This window comes from Eulemur rufifrons, chromosome 3 (genome assembly GCF_041146395.1).
Source record: "Eulemur rufifrons isolate Redbay chromosome 3, OSU_ERuf_1, whole genome shotgun sequence".
NCBI lineage: Eukaryota > Metazoa > Chordata > Mammalia > Primates > Lemuridae > Eulemur > Eulemur rufifrons.
The window spans coordinates 26,697,634-26,721,997 of record NC_090985.1 but is presented as its reverse complement, the minus strand read 5'-3'; the positions used below and the strand labels follow the sequence as shown (position 1 = coordinate 26,721,997).

The following is a 24,364-nucleotide window of genomic DNA, read 5'->3' as shown; positions in this document are numbered from 1 at the left end:
CTGGGTGGCCCGTGGCCTGGAGAGGGGACAGGCACAGGTGGGTGGAGGGAGCCTGCAGGGCTGGGTGATTGTCCAGGGCTCGCTGTCCGCTGTCCCCGGGGGGTTCCCGATTCCTGCTCCTCGGCCCTCCCACGGCCCCCGGTGTCCGGCTCACACACTTGGCTGCACTCTGGCAGACCCTGATGCGTCCTGCTGTGTCCTCACACCCCCCACTGCCCTCCTCCCATACCCTGGCCCTGGGGACTGCGATTTTTGCTTCCAATTTCAAGTATATCAGACTTTATCCCATCCCTCTTCCCTTGTCCTGGGTTGTCTGTTGTTTTCTTGGGAAAAGAAAGCGGAAGAGGTTGAATCCGCCACCCAGTGGAACAGCATTTGCTTAATCTGCATGAGCAGCGTTTGACCCCAGTATGGAGGATCCCCAAGTCCCCCCAGGCCCAGCAGTAGAACGGCTGGGGGTTTAGGTAAGAGCGAGGAGCCCTGTGGGAGTTTCCTCCCGAGCCGAGTGGCCGCAGGTACTCGCTCACCCTCTGAGCTTCATTTTCCTCCGCTGTCTCGGGGGACCTGAGTCCAGCCTCCTGCCGGGCGGGGACCTCTGCAGAGCCGACTAGCTCAACCTCCAGGGTCTAGGTCCTGAGTCCACGCTCAGGGGCTGTGTGGCCAAGGACCAGGGTGGGCATGCCGGGTGTGGGGAGGAAGGACGGGAGAGGAAGGGGGCTGGAGGTGGGCACCAGGCCAGCACCTGGTCCTGTATCAGCAATAGGACCCTACGAAGGAGAGAGTCACTGCGCTGTGACGCGGTTGCTGTAGCCAAGGTCTGGGCTGGTGTCGAGGGGCACAGAACAGTGGCACGATGTGCTGGGTGATGGTCGGGCCAGGACTAAGCAGAAATGAGAGCTCTTTATAAATTCGCTGAGTGGAGGGGAGCTTGATCCCGGTGAAAATGGACAGCAAGAGGGAAATCCATCATGAGGGCCCCGAAATTCCCCAACCACTGTCCTGGTGACCTACCAGGAGGTGAGGGGCGATGACATGGGCCTCAAGGGCCCTCCAGGGGCTGCCCCTACCCCTAAATGCTGTCATGGTGCCCCAAACACCCCTACTGGGGTCTCATTGCTTTGATCCTATAAGATTCCTGGATTTTCCAATGTTAAGCTGTTGCCAGCAGGTGACACTAGGAGTGTCCTGTATTAGCAGGCTTCGTCCCAAGGTTTTTGTTTTTTGTTTTTTTTTTTAGTGTGTCTTTTGTGTGCAGGAAATAAATCCTCCTAACCCATTTACAGACAAGGAAACAGTAGATCAGAGAGGTTAGGTAAGTTGTCTAAAGTTGCCCAGCTTGAGGCAGAAGCAGGATGGAAACTCGCCTATGTGATGAAGGGGTGGGGTCATCCTTAGAGCCCCGACCTCTGACCTGGGGGCGTGCAGCAGGTCCCTGTAAGCCAGCCGAGTGACACTGACTTGACCACGTAGGCGCTGTAGAGGGGAAGGGAGGCTGCTCTTGGGCTTCCACAGACCTGGATTCAAACTCTGCTCTGCCACAGTGAGCTGTGTGTCCTTGAGCAAGTTACTTCACCTCTCTGAGCCTCAGTGTCCTTTTATCAAATGGGCTACTATTAATAAGATATAATTAGAACTATGTTATGAGAATTAAATTGGAAGACCCTACCAGAGTCTGAAGACTACTTATTTAATTTGACAATAAATAGTTGCAATAGTATTTATGTCCTACCAAGGGGGGTACAGAGCAGGGAGTGGTGTTCTGGGAGGGCCCAAGTGTGGCCCTGGGCATCTGGGTGGCTGTGCCAGGGCTCACCCCTAGGGTTACAGCACCTCCTCTGGGCAGTTGCAGTCCGTTGGGCTCATGGGTGGGGCACCTGGTTTGGTCCCTCAAAAGAGACTCCCACCCAGTTCTCCTATTTTCTAGGCCCAGAAGAATTACATTTCTCAGTCAACTCCCTACCCCGATTCACATCCCCCCCCCCCCGCCCCTGTCCCTGCCCTTGCACTTGGGCTAAACCACATGACTGGTTCTGGCCAATGGGTTGTGAGCAGAAGACCACAGGGTACTTCGAGGCTGCAGTGCAAGGTGCCCCCTGTGCAGGGGACCTCCTGCTGACGCGGAAGAAGCCTGCATTTCCAGGTCCCTGAGTGGAAGTCTGTTGCCTGGACCTGTGGTGGACTTTGCATGTGCAAGAAATAAGCCTTTGTTAATTTTAATCCCCATAATTTTGGAGCTGTTTGTTCAGGGGGAAGACAGGTGCAGACAGATGCAATCCTGTGCCAGGAGCATGGGTTGGTGAGTTAAGTGTGAGTTTGATTTTCAGGTCTCAGTGTTGTCCACAACCTGCACAACCGTACATGTGACCCTGGCCGTTGGGGGCCCCCAAGAAAACCTGGAGGCGGTGGGGTAAAGGTGCAGGTGGAAACCAGCCCCAGGGCTCACTAAGGGCAAACTCTGCCAGTATCACCCCGTGTGTGGTACCTGGCTCTGGGCTCTGCAGGAGAGATGGGGAAAGAGGCAGGCAGCTGGGCTCCTGTGACAATGAGATGCTATGCCCACCTGAGAACCCGACTCAGCTCTTTCTAAGCTCTCTGGCTGCTTCCTGTCTGTCCTGGGCTCTCACCTGGTTCTCACTAAAGGGCATGCAGCTGCGGGAGGTCACCATGCTCTGTCTGCCCTGTGATCCTTTGCAGATACTGTTCCCTCTGCCTGGAACACGCTGCCCCACCTCCCTTCTCCCCAGGCCAAGCTCTGGGTGCATCAGCGCTCTGCCTGGGCCTGGGCGCCTCCATACAGCCTTCCCTGACCACCCCTCTGTCTATACAGGGACAGCCAGGAGGAGTGACAGGCCCCCACCCTCTGGGCTCCACTGCACCTCTGCTTGCCTGGGACACAGCACTTACATGACATTCATTCATTCATTCGCTTATTCAGTGCAAATATCTGGGCACTAACTCCATGAAGGGTGCAGGCCTTCGTGTTGGGCTCTGCCCCGACCGAGCCTGCAGTGTAACAGAGGAATGGGAGCCTAGCAAGTTACTAGACGTTTATTTATGAACTATGGGGTTTCTTAATTAAGGAAATTGTGCTGGGTCCTTTGCAGGACGAGTGCAAGGTTCTGAGGGAGCTGCTGAGAGGGGCTGTAACCTGGGAAGAGTGGCCAGGATGGCTGCCCCAAGGAGGCTGCCTCCCAGCTACTATGGAGGGTGGGGGGTGGGGGGAGGGGGCGGTGAGCAGGTGGAGGTGGGTGGAGAGCATGCCCTGGGGACAGGCCTGGAGGTGGGCAGGAGCCTCGGGGTGGCCAGCAGGACAGCCAGAGGGGCTGGAGCCTGGGGTGGAGGGGGGCAGGCAGTGGTGGGAGTAGAGGCTGGAGGGGCTGGGCTCCTGTGCTCTGGGTGTTACTGTTTTCCAGTCTTTCCAGTCTTTGCAACTACTGGAAGTCACTGCAGAGATTATAGGTGATAGCACTTGACCAAAGAGGAAAGATCTAGATAAGTCGAAGTGGGGCCTGGAAGTGGACAGAGGGGGCCAGGGTGGGTGGGAAGCAAGTTCATGTCTTCGCATTCAGGAGTGGAAGGAGCACGGGACAGCACAGGCCAGAGGGAGGGAGGAGGGAAGGGGCCGGAGAGAAATCTGGGATGACGTGCAGGGCCGCAGAGGGGGTGGGTGAGTGAGACCCAGGCAGGCCATGAACCACCCCGATTCCATGGCAGAAGCAGCCAAACCCCAAAGAAGTTTACAGAGACCTGGGGCAGCCTTTGGTCTTTCTTAGATACAGAAGTTCCTTCTGTGATCAGGGGTAAGTTTCTTGGCCTCCTGCCTCAGTTTCCTAATTGCACAGTGGAATGCCCCAGCGCCCACCCCCAGGTGTGTGGGGGTTAGATGAGGAAATGCACGTGTGGTAGGACATCACTCACCTCTGAAGTGTCCACATGTCATGTGCCCCTGGGCCCTGCCTGGCTGCAGTGGGTGCTGGATGGATGCTGGGGAGGAGGGGCCGTCACTGTACTCCAGCCTCTGCCACAACAGGGAGCCCGGCTGGGCAGGGGTAGGCAGGAAGGACTTCCTGGAGGAGGAGGGCTTGGCAGTTGGAGGGATTTAGATGGGCAGAAAGGGGGGCAAAAGCTTGGGGTGGAAGGCCTGGGGAGGGTGCCTTGGCAGAGTGCAGGGGAAGGGAAGTTAGGAAGTTAGGTGAGGGGGGCACCTGCCCAGGGGCTGACACTGTGTGTGTGTGTGTGTGTGTGTGTGTACACGCACATGCCCCTTGTACACAGGTACGTACTCTCTGCTAGTCGTCCACCTCCACCGTCTTCCTGGCCTCCCAGCCAATGGCCTGGGGCTCAGCTCAGGCTCTTTCTCCTGCCCCACCCAGCCTAGTCTTCACAACCAGCGGCCAGGCCCTGCCAATGTGCCACCACTGGGCCCCTCTCTGGTCCCAGCCTCGTGACCCTCAGGTCCTTCCGGCCCTCCCAGGGACTGCTGGGGTCCTGCTCCCCTCCACCCTTCTGCCTGCACTGCTCTCGCCTGCTCGGCCTGGCTGACCCCCCCGGCTGGCTCGAATGCCCAGCATCACACACAGCCAGCACCCCCTGCGTGCCACAGCCTGGGAGCAACAGCACCCCGGGCAGGCAACTGGTCACATCCATCTCCTCGGGAGGCTTTCACATCCTGGCAAGGAGCGGGAGCCCAGGGGATATTCTGGAGGAAGTGACCTCCCTCAGCTGAGACTCTCCTGTACCAGCCTTCTGCCAGGTGCCAGGCAGGCAGACGTGGTGCAGCTCTCCACCCCGCACCAGGCTCTGCACTGCTGTCTGGACCAACCCTGCAGGAGCCCAGACCCTTAGGGAGCCCTTCTGACCTGCAGGCTTGGGTTCCAGGGATCGGCCCAGCTCCCAGACAGGGACACAGCTCTGGCATCCTCAAAGGCAGGAGTTGGGGCCAGGAGGTCACGGAGCTGGAACCCCACCCAGCTCAGGGACTGGTTGAACACTGGTACTGACCAAACAAAGACCCCGAGAGGAGAATGTGGGTAGGCTCAGGGTTCAGCCTGTGACCAGTGTAAGGACTCAGACTACGAGTGAGATCAAGGCTGAGTGTGTGACAGGATCAGGGCTCAGCATGTGATTGGGATCAGAGCTTGGCAATGTGTGACAAGGATCAAGTCTTAGTAATGTATGACAAGGATCAGGGCTCAGCAGTGTGTGATGAGGATCAGGGTTTAGCATGTGACAAGGATCAGGGCTCAGCAGTGTGTGACAAGGATCAGGGCTCAGCAGTGTGTGACAAGGATCAGGGCTCAGCCTGTGATCAGGGTCAGGGTTCAGTGTGTGTGCAGGATCAGCGCTCAGCAAGTAACTGCGTAAGAGCACTCTCTGAAGCTAGGTATCTTGTTAATCATCTCTAGCTGGCTCATGTCAGATCAGAAGCCAAATCTTCGCCCCCACAGGTACACCCCTGCCTGAGACCTGGAGGAGCAGGGACAGTCACACTTCGGTGTTGTCCTCTCACCCATGTTTTTAACCTCCTGCTGGCAAGCATCTGGACACAAGGATCACAGTGCACCTCCCTACTCACAGCCTGCACCCTTTTCACTGTCCCGGCCCCGGACCCGGGCTGACCTGCCAATTCTCCAGGCTTCCTCCCCAGTCCCACCCCTCCGCACACACCTGGGCCAGGATGTGGGCAGACGCAGCTGAGAGGAAGCTTGTAGGTGTGCAGCATGTGCCCGTGTCACGTGGGTACCTGAGTGTTCATGTCAGCCTCTGGGCCCGGAGACCAGAGGTTGGGGCTGGTGGTGGGATGCGGGTGGGTGATGGTCCTTGGCCAAGGTGTGCGTCCAGCTCCTCCTCAGCTTGGTGCTGAGAAGTGGGGTCAGAGGAGGGTGTGAGGCGTCCTAGGGTCCACGGTGGGTGTGACCACTGATGCCTGGTGGGCCTTGGAGCAAGTCTTCTCACCTCTCTGAGCCTCAGTTTGCCCCATCTATAGTGTGGGAAGAAGATGACACAGATCAGCATGCGAAAGGTGTCCTCACTGTCCATCTCCTGACCCCAATCCCCGCCTGTCTCACCTCTTCCCAGGAGCCCACACCAGTGACTTCCACATTGGGTCCCTGAGCCTTCATGGCGTAGCTCCCCTGCAGGGCCCCTGGACCAGGCGCAGGGGTGGGAGACATACCAGATGTTGTCCCTGCACCGGTGGAGCTCACGGGGCCCCATGAAAGATGGGTGTGAACTTGGATGATGACCCCAAAGTTGTAATGGAGGTGGGGACAGGTGCCATGGGAGCTTGGGGCACGGAGCCACCTTTGCTTGGAGAGGCCAAAGCTGGAGAAAGCTTCCCAGACGACATGGCACCAAGCTTATGTTAAAGGGTAAGAGCTCTCCAGGGAAAGACGGGCAAGGCAGAGGGACAGCAGATGCCAAGCCTGGTGCAGAGTGGGCAGTGACCCGAGTCCACCGTGGGGGTGGGGGTCGGGAAGAAACGCATCCGGCAGGTAGCCCCTGCCCCTCCTGGGCTGGCCCCACCCAGACAGGAACGGGCCTAAATCCCTGCTGCTGGTAGCCGAGTCCGACATGCGTCCCTGAGGCCACCCTCTCAACCGGGGCCTGGAGGGGGTGCCCAGCTCACCTGCGTCACACGGCAGGGGAAGCCTGGTTGCCACGGAAGAGCAGAGCTCTGGATTTGGCTCACATCGCTGCGGCCGCGGCCTGATCAAGACCAATGACGTGCACTCAGGGCTCCAGCCTCGGCCCTCTTGGACCTCGTGGCGCCGTTGCTGGGGTGCTGGGGCCTTTGTGGTCCTCCGGAATATTCTGTGTTGTAAGCAGAGGGCAATGCTTAGCTCAAGAGCAGGCACTCCCGGGCCAAAACATCCATCCTGGGCTTTGGCTGGATTTTGTGGGGCCCTGCGTGTCCTTTCCACTGTAAGCCAGAAAACATCCCAGTGGGGCTTGCCCGGGCAGAGCAGAGGTGAGGCTTGTCGGTGATAAGGAGGAACAATGGTGAGATCTGTAATTAACCTTCACTGATAACATCGCTCCCCATTGCCAGACTCTCCCATCCTCTGTGTGTAAATTTTGTGCCTTAGTCACACCTCCATTGGAAGAGAGACATCCTCCCTGCCTTCTGATTCTGTCCCACCTCCTCTGCTGAATGTTCAGGAGCTTTTAATTCAAAAGGCAATAATATGAAATGTTTGCTAAAAATAACACTGTCAAACATTTCCAGACGTGGTGCGCTATTGTAGATCTTAAATACTTGTTAAAAATGAGAGCATACCCCAAATAGATTTTCATAGACTATAATTCTTTTTTTTTTTTAATCCAGTTTTTATTCTGCAAAATGTTCTAAAAGACCCAGGGGGTAACTTGGGGGCAGAGTCGCTGAGCCCTGGCTCGGGTGGCCTGGGTGGTGTGACCTTCCTCCCCCCTCCATCTAGGGGGGCTCTGGGAACAGTCAGAGCAGGGGCCATCCCCGGCCTCTCTGTCCAGCTGAGGGAGGCTCCTGCCGCGGTGGGGTCCAGCCCTCGCTGGCCCCGGACTCCTGTGTGGAAGATGATGCCTCCCCTCGTGCAGAGGAGGATACGGAGGCTCCATGTGGTCACAGCCAAGGCCCCTGAGCAGCGTGTGAGCTGCAGGCTGGCCGGGCACAGCTGGGTTCTCCATGCCCCTCCAGGCCCAAGGGGGCTGCAGACCCAGGCCCACCCAGCCAGAGGCCTGCTGGGATGGGGGCAAAGGGGTCAAGGGGGCGTCCAGGGCCAGGGAGAGTCTTGCTCTGCCTCTCTCTTGCATTCTCTGTGTGGGCCTCAGTCTCCCCCTCTGTGAAATGCCCCTGGGGGCCACAGGGTCCCTGAGTCCCCTTGGCTTGGGGGCTGCTCCCAAGGCTGTTCCCAGTTGAGGAGCCCCTCTGGTCTTTGAGGTCCCCTAGGCCCAGAAGTCTGAGCCGGCTGGGGCAGCCGCAGGCGCCAGCGCAGGGCGGGAGACACCCTCCTGCAGTGTCAGAGCGGGCGAACCTGGGCCCCCACACTCCCCTGTGCACAGTGCCCCACAAGCTGCAGGTGGCAGAGAAATCCAGACCCTACAGTCCCTTTGGAACAACCTGGACTTGGTGCTGACGGGTTGGGGGGTTGTTGGCAGCTTCTCAGGCTCAAGGCACGTCCCCTCAGGGCCCAGGGCTGATCTCTGGCGGGACCCGGGATGGGCGGCCATTGGCAGGAGCCCTGATGTTCTCATCTGTGAGTCAGCGGAGATGGAAACATTAATTTATTTGAGTGGTTGGTACGGCCGAGTCCTCAGAGGACAAGGAGCTTTTGCCAAGCCTGGGCCGAGGGTGCCAGGGTGGGGGCAGGCAGGGCGGTGCCCAGGGACACGCCTTAGAGGGCACCTGGTGGACATCCCTGGTGGCTGCTGGGTGCCAGGCCATGTGCCCAGCACTGGGACTTGGAGTGGGCACCAGTCTGATGGGAGAGGCAGAGGAAGGAGCAGGACGTGGTGGGTCCAGGGACTTATGAGCACCCAGGCGGGGCGTTGGTGGCGGGCAGGGGCCCTGAAGGGGCACCACAGGCAGAGGGAGCGGAGACCTGAGGCAGGGTGGCGTGCAGGACCGGGACAGGCCGGGTACTGGGCAGCTTGCTGCAGCTGCTGCAGAAGCTGGACTGGGTGTGTGAGGGGCAGAGCACGGGGAAGGAGGTGGAAGTCCCCCCAAGAGGGCACAGACTGAGAACTAGCCTCGCCCAGAAAGGGAGGGAGGTGGGAGAAGCCACCCGCCAGCTGGCCGCTGCCCTCCCCCACACGGTGTAGATGCTCGTGGACCCCAAGGGATGAAGGAGCGTCGGGGGGAGCTTAGGGCGGGGAGGCTGTGAGTGGGCGAGCAGGGCTAGGAGCGCCAGGTGGGCACACCTGGGGAGACGTGGGGCTGGCGGGCCAGGCTGAGTGTGGACACAGTGGCTGAGACTCCACCCTTCCTCACTGGGGGCACCCAGATGCGAACCCCCAATGGGCCCCAGAGGCCCTGCCCCACCCCAAGGCCCTGGGCACCCCCACAGCTGTGAGGTCCAGGGGTCTCCAGGAGCTGGGGGGGCAGGGAAACAGATTCTCCCCTGGGGCTTCCAGAGGGACCAGCCTTGCCGACAGCCTGGGCTTAGGGCTTCCTGCCCTCAGGACCGTAAAGGATAAATGCAAGTCTGTGACACTTGTTACAGCAGTCACAGGAAACCAATACAAGCTTTTCTGGGGCCAATGGCCAGCCTAGGTGCTGGCATCATGGGGTGGGGTGGGGCAGAACCCCCGTGACAGACCCTGGGAGCCTGTAGCTGGCCTGTTCCCACAGGTGCAGGCCACGCAGATGGTGGCCTGAGCTCAGGCTGGCACAGTACCTGTGACCTCTGGCCATATCCAGGCCCTGCTGCAGGCAGATCTCTGGGGCACCCCAGCCCAGCATGTGGCTTTGGGGGTCCCGGTGGAACGGCAGGCGGTGGGGTCTGCTGGCCAGTCTCCCCGGGAGGTAAGGAGTGGGTGCGGGCCCGTTCCCTCCCCTGTGCGCATGCGTGCTGGGCGCGGCACAAACAGTACTGTTGGTTGCTCATCACAGCAGCTCCGTGGGGTGTTATCCCTGCGTTTCAGATACGGACATTTTTACTAGCTTTTTTTTTTAATTACGTGAAAGTCACATCGCAGAAAATTAACTATTTTAAAGCGAACACTTCAGTGGCGTTCGGTATATTGACAATGTTGTGCAACCACCCTCTCCAGTTCCGGAACATTTCCATCATCTCCTGAAGAAACCCTGTACTGGCGGGATGCAGTGGCTCACGCCTGTCGTCCCAGCTCTGGGAGGCTGAGGAGGGAGGATCGCTTGAGGCCAGGAATTCAAGACCAGCCTGAGCAAGAGTGAGACCCTGACTCTCTAAAAAATAGGAAAAATTAGCTGGGCATGGTGGTGTGAGCCTGTAGTCCCAGCTACTGGGGAGGTGAGACAGCTGGATCGCCAGAGCCCGGGAGTTGGGGGCTGCAGTGAGCTATGATCACACCACTGCACTCCAGCCTGGGTGACAGAGTGAGACCCTCTCTCGAAAGAAAGAAAGAAAGAAACCCGGTACCCATAGCAGTCACTCCCCACCCTCCCCTTCCCCCAGCGCCTCGCGGCCACCAGCATGTGCTGTCTGTGGACTGCCTGTTCTGGGGAGCTCACGGAAGTGGAATCACACCACACGTGGCCTTTCGTGTCTGGCGTCTTTCGCTTGGCGTGGTATTTGTAGCCTGTGCCAGTGCTTCACTGCTTTTCATGGCCGAGTCCATTGTTGGATTGTTTATCTGTTCATCTGTTGATGAACGTTTGGGCTATTTCCACCGTTTGGCCATTGTGAATATCAGGTAAGGCCAGTGAAGCAGACAGGTGAGGTGACCTGCCCAGAGCCATTTGGGTTGGAGCTGGGGTTTGAACTCCCCTTTGTGGGGTACAAGCACTGTTCTCTTCCACACCTCTCACCGTTCCAGGGCTGACTTGGTGGCTTCAGCCTCCCCAGGGTGAACCCTGCCCCCTGGGAGTCAGGCTGGGCTGAGGAGGACAGGTGGGCCTCCTGGAGGAAGTGGTGGCTTTGGCCTGGGCCTTGCAGGAGGGGTGGGCTGTCTGGGGCGGGGAGGTGGAAGGAGGCATTGCGGGCTGGGCGGCAGGTGAGGCTGGGCTGGGTGCTGGGGAGGGGCGGGCTGGGGACCACCGTGAGGTCCCTCCAGGCTGTGTGAGGGGAGGAGACATCCTGCAGGTGACCTTCCTGCCTGTGTTTCTAGAATTCACAAGTGCTACAGTTCTAAGGTCTTGGTACCCCCGGATCTGAAGATTCCTGAATGCTAAGGCTTTTATGTTCCAGGAGACTAGGGTGTCAGGACTCAGGGGATCCAGGCGGCAGAGTTCTGAGTGGGGACCCGTGTCCCCCGCCCTGGCTCCCGTCAGACATCAGTAACAGAGGGAGCTGCTGCTGACCCCGCCTCACCCTGAGAGCTCCAGGGACAGCGGCGCCCCCCCCCCCCAGCTGGGAACGGCCTCGGGACGAGATCTGCGTTGTCCGTGTCCTCCTGCCTCTCCCTCCCGGCCTTCCACTTGGCCACAGGCTCTTCCCTGTCCCCACTTGGCCCCAGCCCAGCAGCCCCTGCTCCTTCCTGCCACCCCACCCTACGTCAGGACAGGGCAGGGAGGGCCAGGCCCCGGCAGGGTCCCAGGGGGAGACACCGTGGGGACGGGGCCTTTGCAGAAGTGAGGGAGGTGGCCCGAATGCTGCAGATCCCGGGCCAGTGACAGGCAACCTGACTGGAGCCCGGTCGGGGCCAGCCGCCCAGGGTCACACAGCACCCTGCCCCCCAACCTGTCATCCCAGGTGTCACCGGGGCAATCCTCTGGATGGGAAGGAGGTGAAGGTGGAGGCTGAGAGGAGAGCAGGGAGGAGCCGTGGGGCCCCCAGACTGTGGCCATGGACATGGGAGGACTTGCAGGCCCGGGCACGCAGTGGAAGGTCACGCTGCTGTGTGGGTGGCCACCATGCAGGCCTCGTCCACCTCACCTGGAAAAAGGCTCGGAACGGCACCGTCTGCCCGGGGACCCTCAGACCGGGCCCTGCTGCGGCTCCAGCGTGGGGTTTGTGGGGCGTCCACAGGAGCAAGACTGTCTGCTCCAGGTGCCCCTGCCCTGTCCTCCACCGTGGCCGGGGACACCCGGCCCTGTCCTCTGTGGGAAAGGAGGAGCTCTGGGCCTGGAAATAGCTGCGTGTGGACAGAAATAACCCTGGCCTCTAAAAAGAACATGGAAAATTAAACAGGGAACATCGGCATTCGCCCTGTACTTCCCACAGCCATTATCTCATTTGGGCGTTTTTATCCTTATTTATAGACAAGGAAACTGAGGCCCAGGGAGGGGAGGTGACCTCCGGGGCTCCTTCACCAGCCAGCCGGGCCTCTGAGCCCCGCACTTCCCACGGCAGGGCCGACACATGTGCCCCCACGGTGTCTGCTGCCACACAAGCCCTCGCTGGCCTCCCCACGTGCAAACTCCTACTCACTCTTCAGAACCCGGGGAGATGTCACTTCCTCTGGAAAGCCTTCCCAGCCCGCTGGCAGGTGCAGATCTCTGCCAAGACCTCGCCACACTGAATTGGAGCTGTGGGCCCCCTGAGGGCAGAGATCGCGTCCTGTTCATTGCTGCGTTCGCCAAGTCCATGCCAAAGCTCACAGTAGGTGCACCATAAATGCTTGCTGAATGGTCAGTGGGCTGCGTGTGTGGTTAGAGCAATGCCATGTTCCTGCCCCTGCATTTCATGGCGGTAACCTGAGAAGTTGGCCTTGTTGCAGCTGTTGTGCTGATGAGGCAGCTGAGGCTCAGAGAGGTGAACTGACCTGCTCAAAGGTCACACAGCAACTGAGGGCTGAGCCTGGGCTTGGGTCTTTCTGGAGAGCCCACTGTGTGCCCAGCGCCGGGCTCAGGTGGGACCTGAGGGTGGGCAGTGCATCTGGTCGTGCAGCCTGTCCTTCCCCTGCAGGGGTGGCCCTGCCGACCCTTGGGCGGCTCCAGGTGTGGTGTCTGAACCCTCTTCCTCGCACCCAGCGCCCCTCCGAGAGGTCAGCATTGTCTCCTGGGGACAGACCCCAGCCTAGGTCATGCTCTCCCAGGAGCACAGCCCCACCCAAGCCTCATCTCAGCAGGGACCCTGCAAAGCACCACTCGCAGCCACTAGGAGGGACCCAGGAGCGGCAAGGGCTTGGCACACACCGGCCAGACCTCTGAGCTGGGGGGATGTGCGCGGCTGTCTCGGGGGTTGGGCAACACCTGTGGGCCATGTACCTTCTTCTCTCAGGCTGGCCCCACCTCTCGCTCCCTGTGAGGGGTTGTTGGCCAGTGCCCCAGCTCGAGGCTTCCTGTGTGAAGCTTGGGGTGGGGACAGAGGCTGCGGAGCAGGGGACGAAGGCAGTGGATGAACGGGATGTCGCGGTGAAGAGGAGTGAAGAAAGGGTGTCAGATTCTGGTTTGAAGAATCAGTGTTCTGGGGTTCTGGCACTGTTTCCATCTCTGCGACATGACCCAGTGTCAGGCCAGGCTCTACTGGACAATCTCCCTCTGTCCCTACAGGTGGGCCAGCCCCCTCTGCCTGGCCCGAGAGGCCAGGGACCGCTGAGTGGCTCACGCCTGTCCCCTCTCTCCCTTGCTGCCTGGCTTTGGCGCAGGTGCCAGAGCTCTGTGGTTGGAAATGCGCAGCGCTGCTTGTCAGAACATCCCAGCCCTTGGACCTGTTTCTCGCTCCCGCCCACACAGCAGGCTCGGCTGCCAGGCTGTGTGGCCCAGTGCAGGCCTCTGACCTCTCTGGGCTCTCAGATAGTGACTGAGGTTCTTAACCTGGGGACCGTGGATGGCCTCGGGGGCTCTCAGCTCCCCCCACATCCCTGCAAACGTAGCTGGTGCATCTGGAAGGAGGAGGCAGCGTCCCGGGGTCCCCCAGCTGCCCACAGAGCCCACCGCCCCGTGCATTATGGAGACAAGAGGCCTCTGCACGGCCCACGGGAAGAGCCACCTCTGGTCCCAGCTCCACGTCTCCTCCTGGGGTGACTCAAGGCAGGGCATTTACTGTCCCCAGCCTCCCTGTACTCATACCCGCTCTGCAGGGCAGTGAGCTGCATTCACCTGCGGAGGCTGCAGGGTGGGCTCTGCCACCCTCCAGGATGTGACCCAGGCAGAGTGGGGCTCACCTCCCTGTACCCCAGCCCCCTCGTCGGGAGGGGGGATGATGACACCACTTCCTATTCCTTGTCGAGAGGTCGGAGCGAGCTCTCCTGCGTGTGCGGCTCCTGGCTGGGCGTCCGGCTTGTGGGGAGAGCTTTACCAGCGTGGGCTGCCTGTGCGGTGGGCACTCGGCGTCCCCTCCACACAGCCGTCCTCCTGGTAGACTCTCGGCCCCACCCCCATACACACGGCTTGCCGGCTTGGGCAGTTTTGAGCTGGGAGGCACGATGGGAATCTTTAGCCCCCTACTCCAGAGGGAGAAACTGAGGCCAAGGGGTCCAGAGGGCCAAGCTACAGGGCCACTGAGTGCTTCCCTGTCCTCCCCCAGGTGCTCTGGCCACCCTCCTGCCAGACAATCAGGGCCCAGGGAGCTGAGATGGCCTGCAACGTGGCTTGAGGAACCCCAGGCCACTGTCCAAGAGCAGAGGCCGGGTTTATTATCACTGAGGACGAGAGATTCCGTCCACCAATACCCCTGCACGGGGCTGGCCCAGGGCCCATTTCACACCATGGGGTGGCCCTGGCCCCTTCCTCAAAGACCACATGTTTTCTTACCTCTGGACACCCCTCGCTGAGCCACCTGCCTACAATGCTGGTGCCCCCATCCTTCACGTGGTCACCTCCTGCTCCTCCTCCAGGAGGCCCCTGGGAGGCCACCCTCCTCCTGGAAGTCCTCCTTGAATGCACCGCCACAAGCACCCCTTCCTTGCCCCGTGCTCGGTGTCCAGTCCCTGCTTCCCTCCCCAGGGACAGCAGCCTACGGCAGGGAGGTGGGCCCTGTGGGGTGTGAGGAGGCCGAGGCCCAGCAGGGTGGGGACCCAGGCCTCTCAGCTGCATTATCGGGCATGACCACCCGCAGTCTGTCTGCTGTGTGTGCTGGGCCGGGCCTGGGGCAGGTACGTGGTAAAGACACCGTTGCTTGTCCCCGAGTCGGAAAGGTGAAAGGACGTGCCCAGGCCACTCAGGTGATAAGGAGAGCAGGTGTTCTTCCCAGCCTGGGGCCACTTCCCCGGGAGCCCTCCATCTGGCAAGTGGGGGAGCAGAGACCCAGAGGGCGGGGCTGCCCTGCAGGTGCCCCTGTCCCCCAGGCAGGTCAGGAAGCTTCAGATCTTGCCCGTGGTCTTCCCAGGGGGCCCAGCTAGGCCAACCCACCCCCCCAGGGGCCTGGCGGGCGGTGGAAAGGCACCTCCACCTCTCCCGGGCCAGCAGCGCCACCTGGCGGCCTCAGGCCCCAGACGGCTCCGTCCGCGGGTCAGCTGAAGGGGCTCGTCCAGGACACAGACCGAGAACCCAGGCATCCCGTGCCCCTTTGCTCTGCCCACCCCCCTGTGGTGCAGGCTCCGGGGAAAGCCCAGAGGAGACAGGGCTGAGCCCAGGGGAATGAGCCGGAATGGAAACGTCTCAGTATTGTGATCACGGGGCATGTGTGTGTCATGGAGGGCAGATGTCCAGTTGGGAGTGAGACCCTCACATTATACGTGGCACAGGGTGGACGAAAGAATGAGCACATGGATGAACCGTGCTGGGGCCTTTCTGGGGGCGGCCCCATTGTCTCTATTAGCTTTCTTTAATCACTAATTACTGAATGCTGAACACTGTGGGAAGATGCACACACATACACACGCAGACTCACATACACACACACACACACAGACACACGTATACAGTCACGCACCACATGATGGCATTTCCATCAGGAATGGACCGCATACACGATGGTAGCCCCGTGAGATTATAATGAAGCTGAAAAATTCCTGCCGCCTAGCGACATAGCAGCTGTGATGATGTAGCACAGCACGTCACCTTTTCTGCCTGCAGTGTCCGGCACAGTAGCGCGCTGTGCAGCTTTGTGGCCCGGGCTACCCCGTATGGCCTGGGTGCGGAGTAGGCTGTACCATGTAGGTCTATGTAAGTGCGCTCTGCGCTGTTCAGGACAAAATCGCCTAATGGCGTATTTCTCAGAGCGTATCCCTGTTGTTAAGTGGCCCACGTCTGTACGGACATGCACGCACGCACTCACATACGCACCCCGCACACAGGCATGCGTCCTCCAAAGTGCATGTGCTGGGAACTTGATGCCCGCCGTGGCGATGCTGGGAGGCGTTTGGGTTCGTGGGTGCTGCCCTCGTGAATGAAATGGTGCTGTTGTCTCAGGAACGGGTTCATTATCATGGCAGTGAGTTCCTCACAAAAGGACAGGTTTGGTCCTCTCTGTCTGTTTGTCTCGTGCATTTCCGCCACTGACACCTTCTGCCATGTTCTGATGCAGCGAGACGGTTGTCACCAGAGGCAGCCCCTTGGTCTCAGACTTCCCAGCTTCCAGAACGTGAGCCAATAAATTTCTGTTCATTATAAAGCACCTAGTCTGTGGCATTCTATGATAGCAGCATAAAGTGAACTAACGCACACACAGACCACAGATGCACGTGTGCACACGAATACATAAGCACACACACACGGCACACATGCATGCGTGCATAACACATTCACACACACACACACACACACACACTCACATTTAATTCTCATAACCTCGCCTTAAGGTAGAGCATGTCCCTTACCCCCCTTGACAGAAGAGGAAACCGAGGCTCAGGGAAGACATGCAACTCCCTCCAGGCTGGAGGAGCCGGTGTGACGGAGGGCCTGGGCTGTGTTCTGGAGCATTTGCCCCGGGTTGGGCTGTGGCAGCCTCTCTGTGACCTCCTGAGTGAGGGTCCCAGAACCTTCCCCAAGACCCTCCCCCAGTGGATTTGTTCTGGAGAAGACGAGTCGGGTGGGAGATTCATATTCCCAGACCTCATCCCTGTGGACCAGAGCTTGACTGCCAGCGTCCTCCCTGCCAGGCCACTAGGAGGGGACACACATGGGGGTGAGTGGGTGGGGAGACCCTCAGAGGACCCAGGTCCCAAGGCCTCTGGTATGGCCTGGACACCCGTGGTGCTCAGGGGGTCAGATGCCCTTGGCCTCCAGGCCGCCCCTGGGTGTGAGGGTCTGCTGGGTCTCGGGCCCCCACCCCCACCCCCACCAGCAGCTCCTCTGCTGAATTAAGAGGCAGAGGAGTTTGCAAGATGTGAAATGCACGATCTTTACAACAGGAACATGCACGTCACCATTTGGGAGGGTGGGTGCGTCTAGTGGGCAATGGGACAGGTGCAGGAAGGTGGTGACCCCCAACCTCTCCCAGCCGCCTTGGAGCCCCACCCAGGCCCACGGGGACAGGTCAGTGCCTGTTCCACCTGGGCCCCAGGAGCAGGGGCAGAGGAGGGGAGGGTCCCAAAAGGCGGACAGCCTGTGGACTCCCTTCTTATAAAATATTGGAGTCCCCCAGACCCAGTGATGCTACAATGCCATCAAAACAGTAAAGCCATTGCTGCCAGGTGACATGGCATTCCCTGGTTGGCCATGGGCTCCGGCACTGACCCCCGGGGAAGCCCTCACTGGGAGGTTGGATGGCAGGCTGGACACCTGTGGGTCCCTTGACGCTGTGGCATGCCAAGGAGGCTCTAACACCATCCTCAGGCCACAGTCCCAGCCTGATGTTTCAGTGCAGGGCAGTGACAGCCCACCCGGCCCGCTCCTCCCACCTGGGTTTATGGCCCAAGCCCAATTCCATCTCAGCCTGTAGTGCCCGGACGCCGCCCTGGGTGCAGTGCGATTGGGACTCCTGCGCCTGGGAGGTCCCTCTCTGCCCAGGACAGCCCCAGCTGGAGCCCCAGGAAGCCGAGGGGAGAGACACGGAGCCTGGGACTGGTTTGTAAACACAGAGAGCTTTTCCCATTTAAGCCTCTGCTGTCAACTTGACACTGAGGGTCCGACCACGCAGGCGTGATGGGCAGAGGGCGTGCTGAGGCGCTGGGGCAGCAGAGGAAGCGCAGGGGCCCGGCGCGCTGGGTGGGTGCTCCACACACCAGAGCTGGGCACCCACCTGTTGTAGGCACAGAGGGGCCAGGGATGTGACTGAGGTCTTATGGGGACTTGGGGGACTCCTGAGCCGTCAGGACTCCATTGCCTCTCCTGGAGTGTGTGCTGGGGGCTGTGTTAGTCCTTGGGCATCTGCAGTCTGGGCATTAGGTCCCCACCTTATCGACGGCAAAGCCAGGCTCAGGGGGTCCTGGAATCAGCAAATTGGTGGTCGAGCTAGACTGGGGACAAATGTATGTGGCCCCGTGGGTGAATTCATGATCCCAGCACCACACTCTCAAGCACAGCACAACCGGGAGGGAGCTGAGCCATCTGGGAGAGCCTCTCCTGGCCAGGTAGGCAGAGCAAGGGCTGGGAGAGAAAGTACCACCTCCTCCGTGAAGCCCTCCAGGATGCCTTCATCCTCTGCCCAGCACTCTCTGGGGCTGGCCCTCTGGTGGTGGGATCTGAGCCCCCAGCTTTGCCACCTGGGCACAGGACTCCTTGGGACCCTGCAGGGGGCCCTGGCCTCACCTTGACTGCAGCTGGGTTCTGAAGGGACCAGGTAGATCAGGGGATGATAAGGGAGGAGGCTCAGTGAGGGGGTGTGGCTGTCCTGGGTGGGGGTGGGGAGGCAGGTGGGCCCCCCAGGAGCAGGGGTAGAGGAGGAGAGGGGCCCCAAAGGTGGACAGCCTGGGCTGGTGTCAGGCACAGACTGCGGGGGTGGTGGTCGTGGCCTCAGAGGGCGGCTCCCCAAGGGAGGGTGCCAGGGCCCAGAGCGCAGGCTGGGGAGGCACTGCCCACAGGAGGGGGAGGCAGGGAGGCTCCAGGGGCAGATGGCCCTGTGGAAATGGGGGCAGGGGCTACAGGGGGAGGTGGCAGGGCTAGGCCTGGGCAGGTGTGGGGGTTGCAGGCGAGGAGCCACTGCCCCAGGCTGCCCCCAGCAGCAGCCCCCTCCGGTCCTTCTCTCCCTTCCCCCTGCTTCCTTCCTCCCCTCCCCTCTCTCCTGCAGCTGCTCAGCCCTCACGGCCAGGCCATCCTCGCCCACATCCAGCTTTCTGTGGCTGCCGTCCTGGGGGCAGGAGCTGGGGGTGGCCTGGACCCTGGAGTCAGGCAGGTGGGGATTCCAGCTCCCTTCTCCAGATGGCACTGCGGAGCCTTGGATTGGTCCCATTACGTTTCCAGGCCTCCGTTTTCTCCTCTGTGAATTGGGAGCACAGACCCCCCGGATGGGGGCCGGCCCCCAGGGGGTGGGCAGATGTGAGCGGTGGTCCCAGGGCTTTCACTCCATTCGTGGGTCCCCTCCCAGGAGGTGAGGGCCCGGGGCACGCAGAGAGCCCTGCAAAGGGAGGAGGACATCGGGGGGTACAGGGACAGTCCGCTCAGGGTGTCCCGCCGCTGCCTCGGGCCTCAGGCCTCCAGGAAGCTGGGGCAGGCGCCCAGGCAACATTTCCTGCTGTTAATGGAGCTTAATCTAAACAGCCCCTAATGTTTACCTCCAGACACCTCCGGCCTCAGAGGGTGCCAGACAGCGAGAGTGATGAGCCTCATCTGTCCAGCCAACCCCCTCCCCAGCCCCGGGCTTCCCTGGGCAGAGGCCAGAGACCCAGCTTTGTGCGAGGCAAGAACTGGGCACCTGGGGGTCCCGGGTGGAGCCCCCCTCCCTAGCTAACCCCTGAGCCTCGTTTTCCCCATGTATGAAAAGGGGGTGATAATCCCTGCCTCCTAGGTTCAGGGAATCGGACGGCTCGGCCGGCACTTCGCAGGCCCACAAGTAGTGCTGTTCCTGCCTCTCCCTGGGGTGTCGGGCAGCTGGCACATCTCCTCCGTCTGCCCCAGATCATACCTCTGGTGATACGATCGGACGCTGACGAGGAGGGCATTCCGGCTGCCCTGCCCGTCCTCTCCCTGGGTGGGCAGAGTCGGGACCAGGGACGGGCAGGCATCATCGGCTGATGTGCGCCCCCACCCCAGCTATGTGCCCACACCCTGCCCACAAGTCTGCCGCCTGCGCCCCCTCTGTTCCCTGCCCATCAGAGTTGGGGCCCTCAGCAGGGCCAGCGAGACCACGAACCCACTGCCGCAGCCTTCCTGTGGCGCCCTGCCTGTCCACGGGACGCGGAGAGCAGGGGGGATGCGATCCCCCGACCCCCGGCCCAGCCGCCAGCCCAGGAGCCACATTGTCCTGGGCAAGAAGGGAGTAAACAGCCTTAAGTCAGGATGGGGACTTCTCGCTGCTGAGATTGTTTGCGTCAGATATAAACACACACACCATTTCATGTCACTTGGGCTTTTCGAAAATCTGGGAAGGGAGAACATGGGGAGGGGGACGCACAGACCTCACAGCCCGGCCCCACCTGCAAGGCTCCCAGGCCTTGGGCCCCACAGAGGAGGGGACATGGGGGAAGCTGCCGTCAGGAGCAGGGGCGAGCATCCGGGGGGCTGTGGGGCCTGGCAAGGGCCTTGGGCAGACCAGCCCTCCAGCTACAAGGCAGAGGAGAGGAGAAAGGGGAATGGGGTATGTGGAAACTGAGGCCTGCCGACCGAGGGTTCTGCACGGGGGTGGGGGGGGCCGGCAGGCTGAGCTCCCAGAGGACAGGCGGCCCACCCTCTCAAGTGGGACGGCGGTTGAAGGCTCCCTCTTTGGCCCTGAACGTCCTTCCCGGCCAAGGCTCTTGCAGTCTGAGAAGCCTTTGAGGCCCCAAGGACCCCAGGCTGAATGGTGAGGTTTCAGAATTAGGGCCAAGGAGGGGGGACCTGGCTCACCCACCTTAGAGACATCTCCCCCTAAAGGAAGGGATTGTTCCAGAAAGATAGCAACCCCTGCCCCCTCCAAGCATAGCAGTCAGCTAGTGTCAGCCATTCACTCTTCAGTGTGAATTAGAGTGATGACCAGAAATGAGACCAGGTTGGGGGAGCTCCGAGAGGGGAAAAGGCGGGCAGGGCACAGGACGTTGGCAGAGGAGGAGACGTACTGTAGAAGAAGGGGGTGCCATGAAGCTGTGTGTGATGCCCAGTGGGGCTGGCAGAGGCCAGGCTGTCCCCCTGCCCAAGCAGCCCTTTGCAATGCTCTCTCCCTCCCCACAGCCGTGGCCCAGAGAGGTGGTCCTCACAGTACAGGGGAATTGAGGTCAGAGGGCAAGTGTCACGCTCCAGGTCACATGCAGAGCTGGCTTGGGTGGGGCAAGGGGGAGCCGGTGGGTGGTCCCTGGGGCTTTGAGGGTCTCCCTGGGATGGAGCAAGAGAACCCAGAGCCCCTGAATAAACGGAGGCCAAGATCCCTGACCGGGATGACTGTGAGTGCGGGTGGAGGGGGTCCCGGGTGGATGCAGGCAATTCAGGCACTGCTGGGCAGGGTGACCCTCGAGGGGATGCCCCTGGGTGGGCCTGGGCTGGGGCAGGACATCTGACACTTGACCCCCTCACTCCTCAGATTGAGACGCATGACTGCCCAGGTGCCAGTCCTTGGTCCTGGGAAAGACAGCGCTCTGTTGGCGCCTCCTTGCCCGACAGCCCACTGTTAAGGCCACTGCCCGGGGCCAGCAGTGCTTCTCTAGGCAGGCAGCCCCATCCCGCCGCCTCCTTTCCTGAGAGCCAGGCCCCCCAGCCTGTGGGACTCTGGGACCCTGGTAAGCCACGGGCCCTCTCCAAGCAGCGCCAGGGAGCTGGGAGCTGGGGGATGTTCCAGCACCGTGCCTGGCCCAGTAAGTGTCAAGGGCGTTTGTGGTCATGGTGGTGCCCATTGCTTCTCAGGCACCTGGCCCAGAAGCAGCCCAGGTGGGGGTCCCAGCTCCACCACCACCTTGCTGGGCATGCGTCTGACTCTCAACCCCAGTCGGGGTTGGAGAGGACAATACTGGCCTTGGATCACCAGGTACTCACTCTGTGACCCTGAAGGTCCTTTCTCCCTCAGTTTCCTTGACTGTAAAATGGGGATATAAACAGCCTTCCCACCTTCCACCCGGTCCCCTCTCCAGGGCCCTGAACTTGGGAACAGGATACTTTGTCTAGAGCTGAGCTGCAGAGCCCTGGGCTTTGCCTGTCCCCAACCCACTCCAGCCATACAGGCCACCATCGCCCTGAGCATGTGGGACCTGGGCCCAGAGTCCATCTCACCTGCTTCAGTGGTTGTGGCCAAGTGTGAGGGTGGGACCTGGTGGCTGGAGTTGCCAGGGATGTCCAGAGCGCTTCTCCCCTGCCACAGGCTCCCCTCCCCTGTATACTGGTCTGGAAAGGGCTCAGGGGAGCTTAGACACTTGACAAAAGGCACATGGGAGGCAATCCTGGAGTCTGGCTTGGAGGAGGTGATCAGAAGCCCAAGCCAGAGAAAGTCTCCCTCTCCAGCAAAGGCGTGGGAGACAGGATAGGGCAGGCTGGAGCAGTTGGAGTCCTCCCTGCCCCTGGAGGGGAGATCAAAGGGCTCTTTGTAAGGGGAGATGGTGCCTCAGGTTGGCAGGCTTGGGCTCAAGTTGCTATGTGACCTTGTTCTCGGGGCGTGAGCCCTGCTGTCGTCCTGGGACAGCAGGCAGGATCCTCTGAGGCCATTTCAGCCCTTCCTTTGTGTGCTTGTTTCGGTTCAAGTGTCAACCCAGACATAAAGCACTTGTTCGCAGCAAAGTGTCGTGGGTGTCTGCCGTCTTACCCTGCAATTCTCGGGTGTGGAGGTCTTGCAGGGACGTGTGCCCCCTCCTCTCCAGTCACACAACATTTATGTCCCCTGACATTTTCTTTCTGCCCTTGTTCTACCCGTGTGTGTGCGGCGGGGGGAGATTGGCTCTCCAGGGTTTTTTTTTTTTAGCCCTCTTGGGAATCTCTAGTACTTAAACAATCTTTGTCCCTTTTTCTGAGGAACTTGTCCTGGGGACACAAAGACCCAGGGAGGGAGCAGCTCCTGGCAACCCCTCTGAGTTTTCACTGGGCACAATATAGCCCAGGGATAGCAAACCACTGGCATTCAGGCCACCACACCCATGGCAGTCATCGTTAATCACCCCCGGCACAGCGGCCTTAGGACCCCCACGCGGCGCACTGAGTAGCCACCGCGGATCCGTCAAGATGAAACCGATTTGCCGCCCCTGGCGCGGCTGGTGTCTGGGCTGGCAGGCTGAGCAGAGCCGCACTTCTGGCCCCTTGCAGAGGCCCCTAAGCCTCGGGCCCATTGGCCAGGGCCTGGGGGAGGGCACGAGGGCCGGCGCTGAGGATGTGATGGTGGCCAGAGCCCTTGGAGCTCTTGTTCATGCTGACCACGTTGCTGCTCCTGGGCGTGTACTCTGCTCCACGCCGCCGGAAGAGGCCACGGACGGTGGCCTGGAAGCCACTGGTGACGAAGCAGTAGACAATGGGGTCCATGCAGCTGTTGAGGCTGCTGAGGGTCACGGCCACGTGGTAGGCCACGAGGCTTGAATGGCGTGGCACGTCAGGCCACAGGGCCACAGCCACCTGGCGGGCGTGGAAGGGTGTGAAGCAGACAAAGAAGATGACGAGCACTGTGAGCAGCAGCTGCATGGCCCGCACGCGGCGCTGGCGGCCCTGGCGCAGCAGGCCTGGCCGCGACAGCGCGCACATGATGCGGCCGGTGAACACGCTGATGACCAGCAGCGGTAACAGGAACTCCAGGACGGTCAGCGCGAACATGCGGCAGCAGGGCCGGCCGCTGGCTGTCACGCCCAGCACGGACAGGGTCACGGCTCCTGCAGCCAGCCACACGAAGGCGCACACGGCCCTGGCACAGGCAGGCTGGCGCCAGCGGCGGGAGCCCTCAGGCTTCACGATGGCCAGGTAGCGGTCCACGCAGATGCAGGTGAGGAAGAGGATAGAGCAGTGCATGTTGAGGAAGTAGCCGAGGACGTGCGGGAAGGCGCAGCGCAGGCAGCCACGCGCGCCGTAGAAGACCGCGAAGCGCGTGGGCAGGGACAGGCCCACCAGCAGGTCGGTCACCACCAGGTTGATCGTGTAGATGACCGATGGCGTCCTGGCCCCGGTGCGGCAGCAAAAGACGTAGAGCGCCAACCCATTGAGCACCAGCCCCGCCAGGAAGATGGCGCCATGCACTGCCATCAGCGCCAGCCACAGGCCCGGGAAGGCGGCATGCAGCTCCTCGTCCAGCAGTGCAAACAGGTGGAACAGGGGCGTCTCGGGCACGCTGACGTTGGTCCACGCCGCCACCGCCGCCGTGGCATTGGGGGCTGCCGCGGCCGAGGGCTCTGCTGGAGATGCGGAGGGCATGACAGCGCCAGCACAGCCCGGCCTGGAAGCAAGGAGAAAGCGTCACCGAGGCACAAGCTTCTGGAGTCATACGTGGGTTCAGATCTCAGCCCCGGCACATGCAGACTGGAGCTTTGGCAAAATGCTAAGGCTTCTGAGACCACCCTTGCAGCAAGAAGGAGCTAAAAACACTTGCCACGTAAGACCGTCCTCAGGATCGAGACAGAAGACAAAGGAAAGACAATGGGGCCCAAGTTTCCCATCCTGGTTCCTCCACTTACTCGCTGTGCATCCTCAGGCAAGTCACGTAACCTCTCTGTGCCTTGGTCCCTAACCTATACCATTGGGATCACATTGCTGCTGGGAGGATTCATTGACCCAATCTGGGTAAGGGCACAGTTGGTGGCTGACAAACCAGTTTTGCTGAGACAGAGCCGTCCATGGTGGAAACCTCCGGGGCGGCCCCCCAGCTCCTTATCCGCACGGCCCGCCATAGCCCCG

The 24,364-nt window shown here is 60.8% G+C and overlaps 1 protein-coding gene across 1 annotated transcript; it reads right to left on the bottom strand.

The window, feature by feature from the left end:
• Positions 1 to 22,801: 22,801 nt before the first annotated feature.
• GPR20 (G protein-coupled receptor 20) lies at positions 22,802 to 23,884 on the bottom strand. Its single transcript, XM_069465945.1, has one exon. It carries the CDS (start codon positions 23,882 to 23,884, stop codon positions 22,802 to 22,804), a length of 1,083 nt encoding a protein of 360 aa, XP_069322046.1.
• Positions 23,885 to 24,364: the final 480 nt, after the last annotated feature.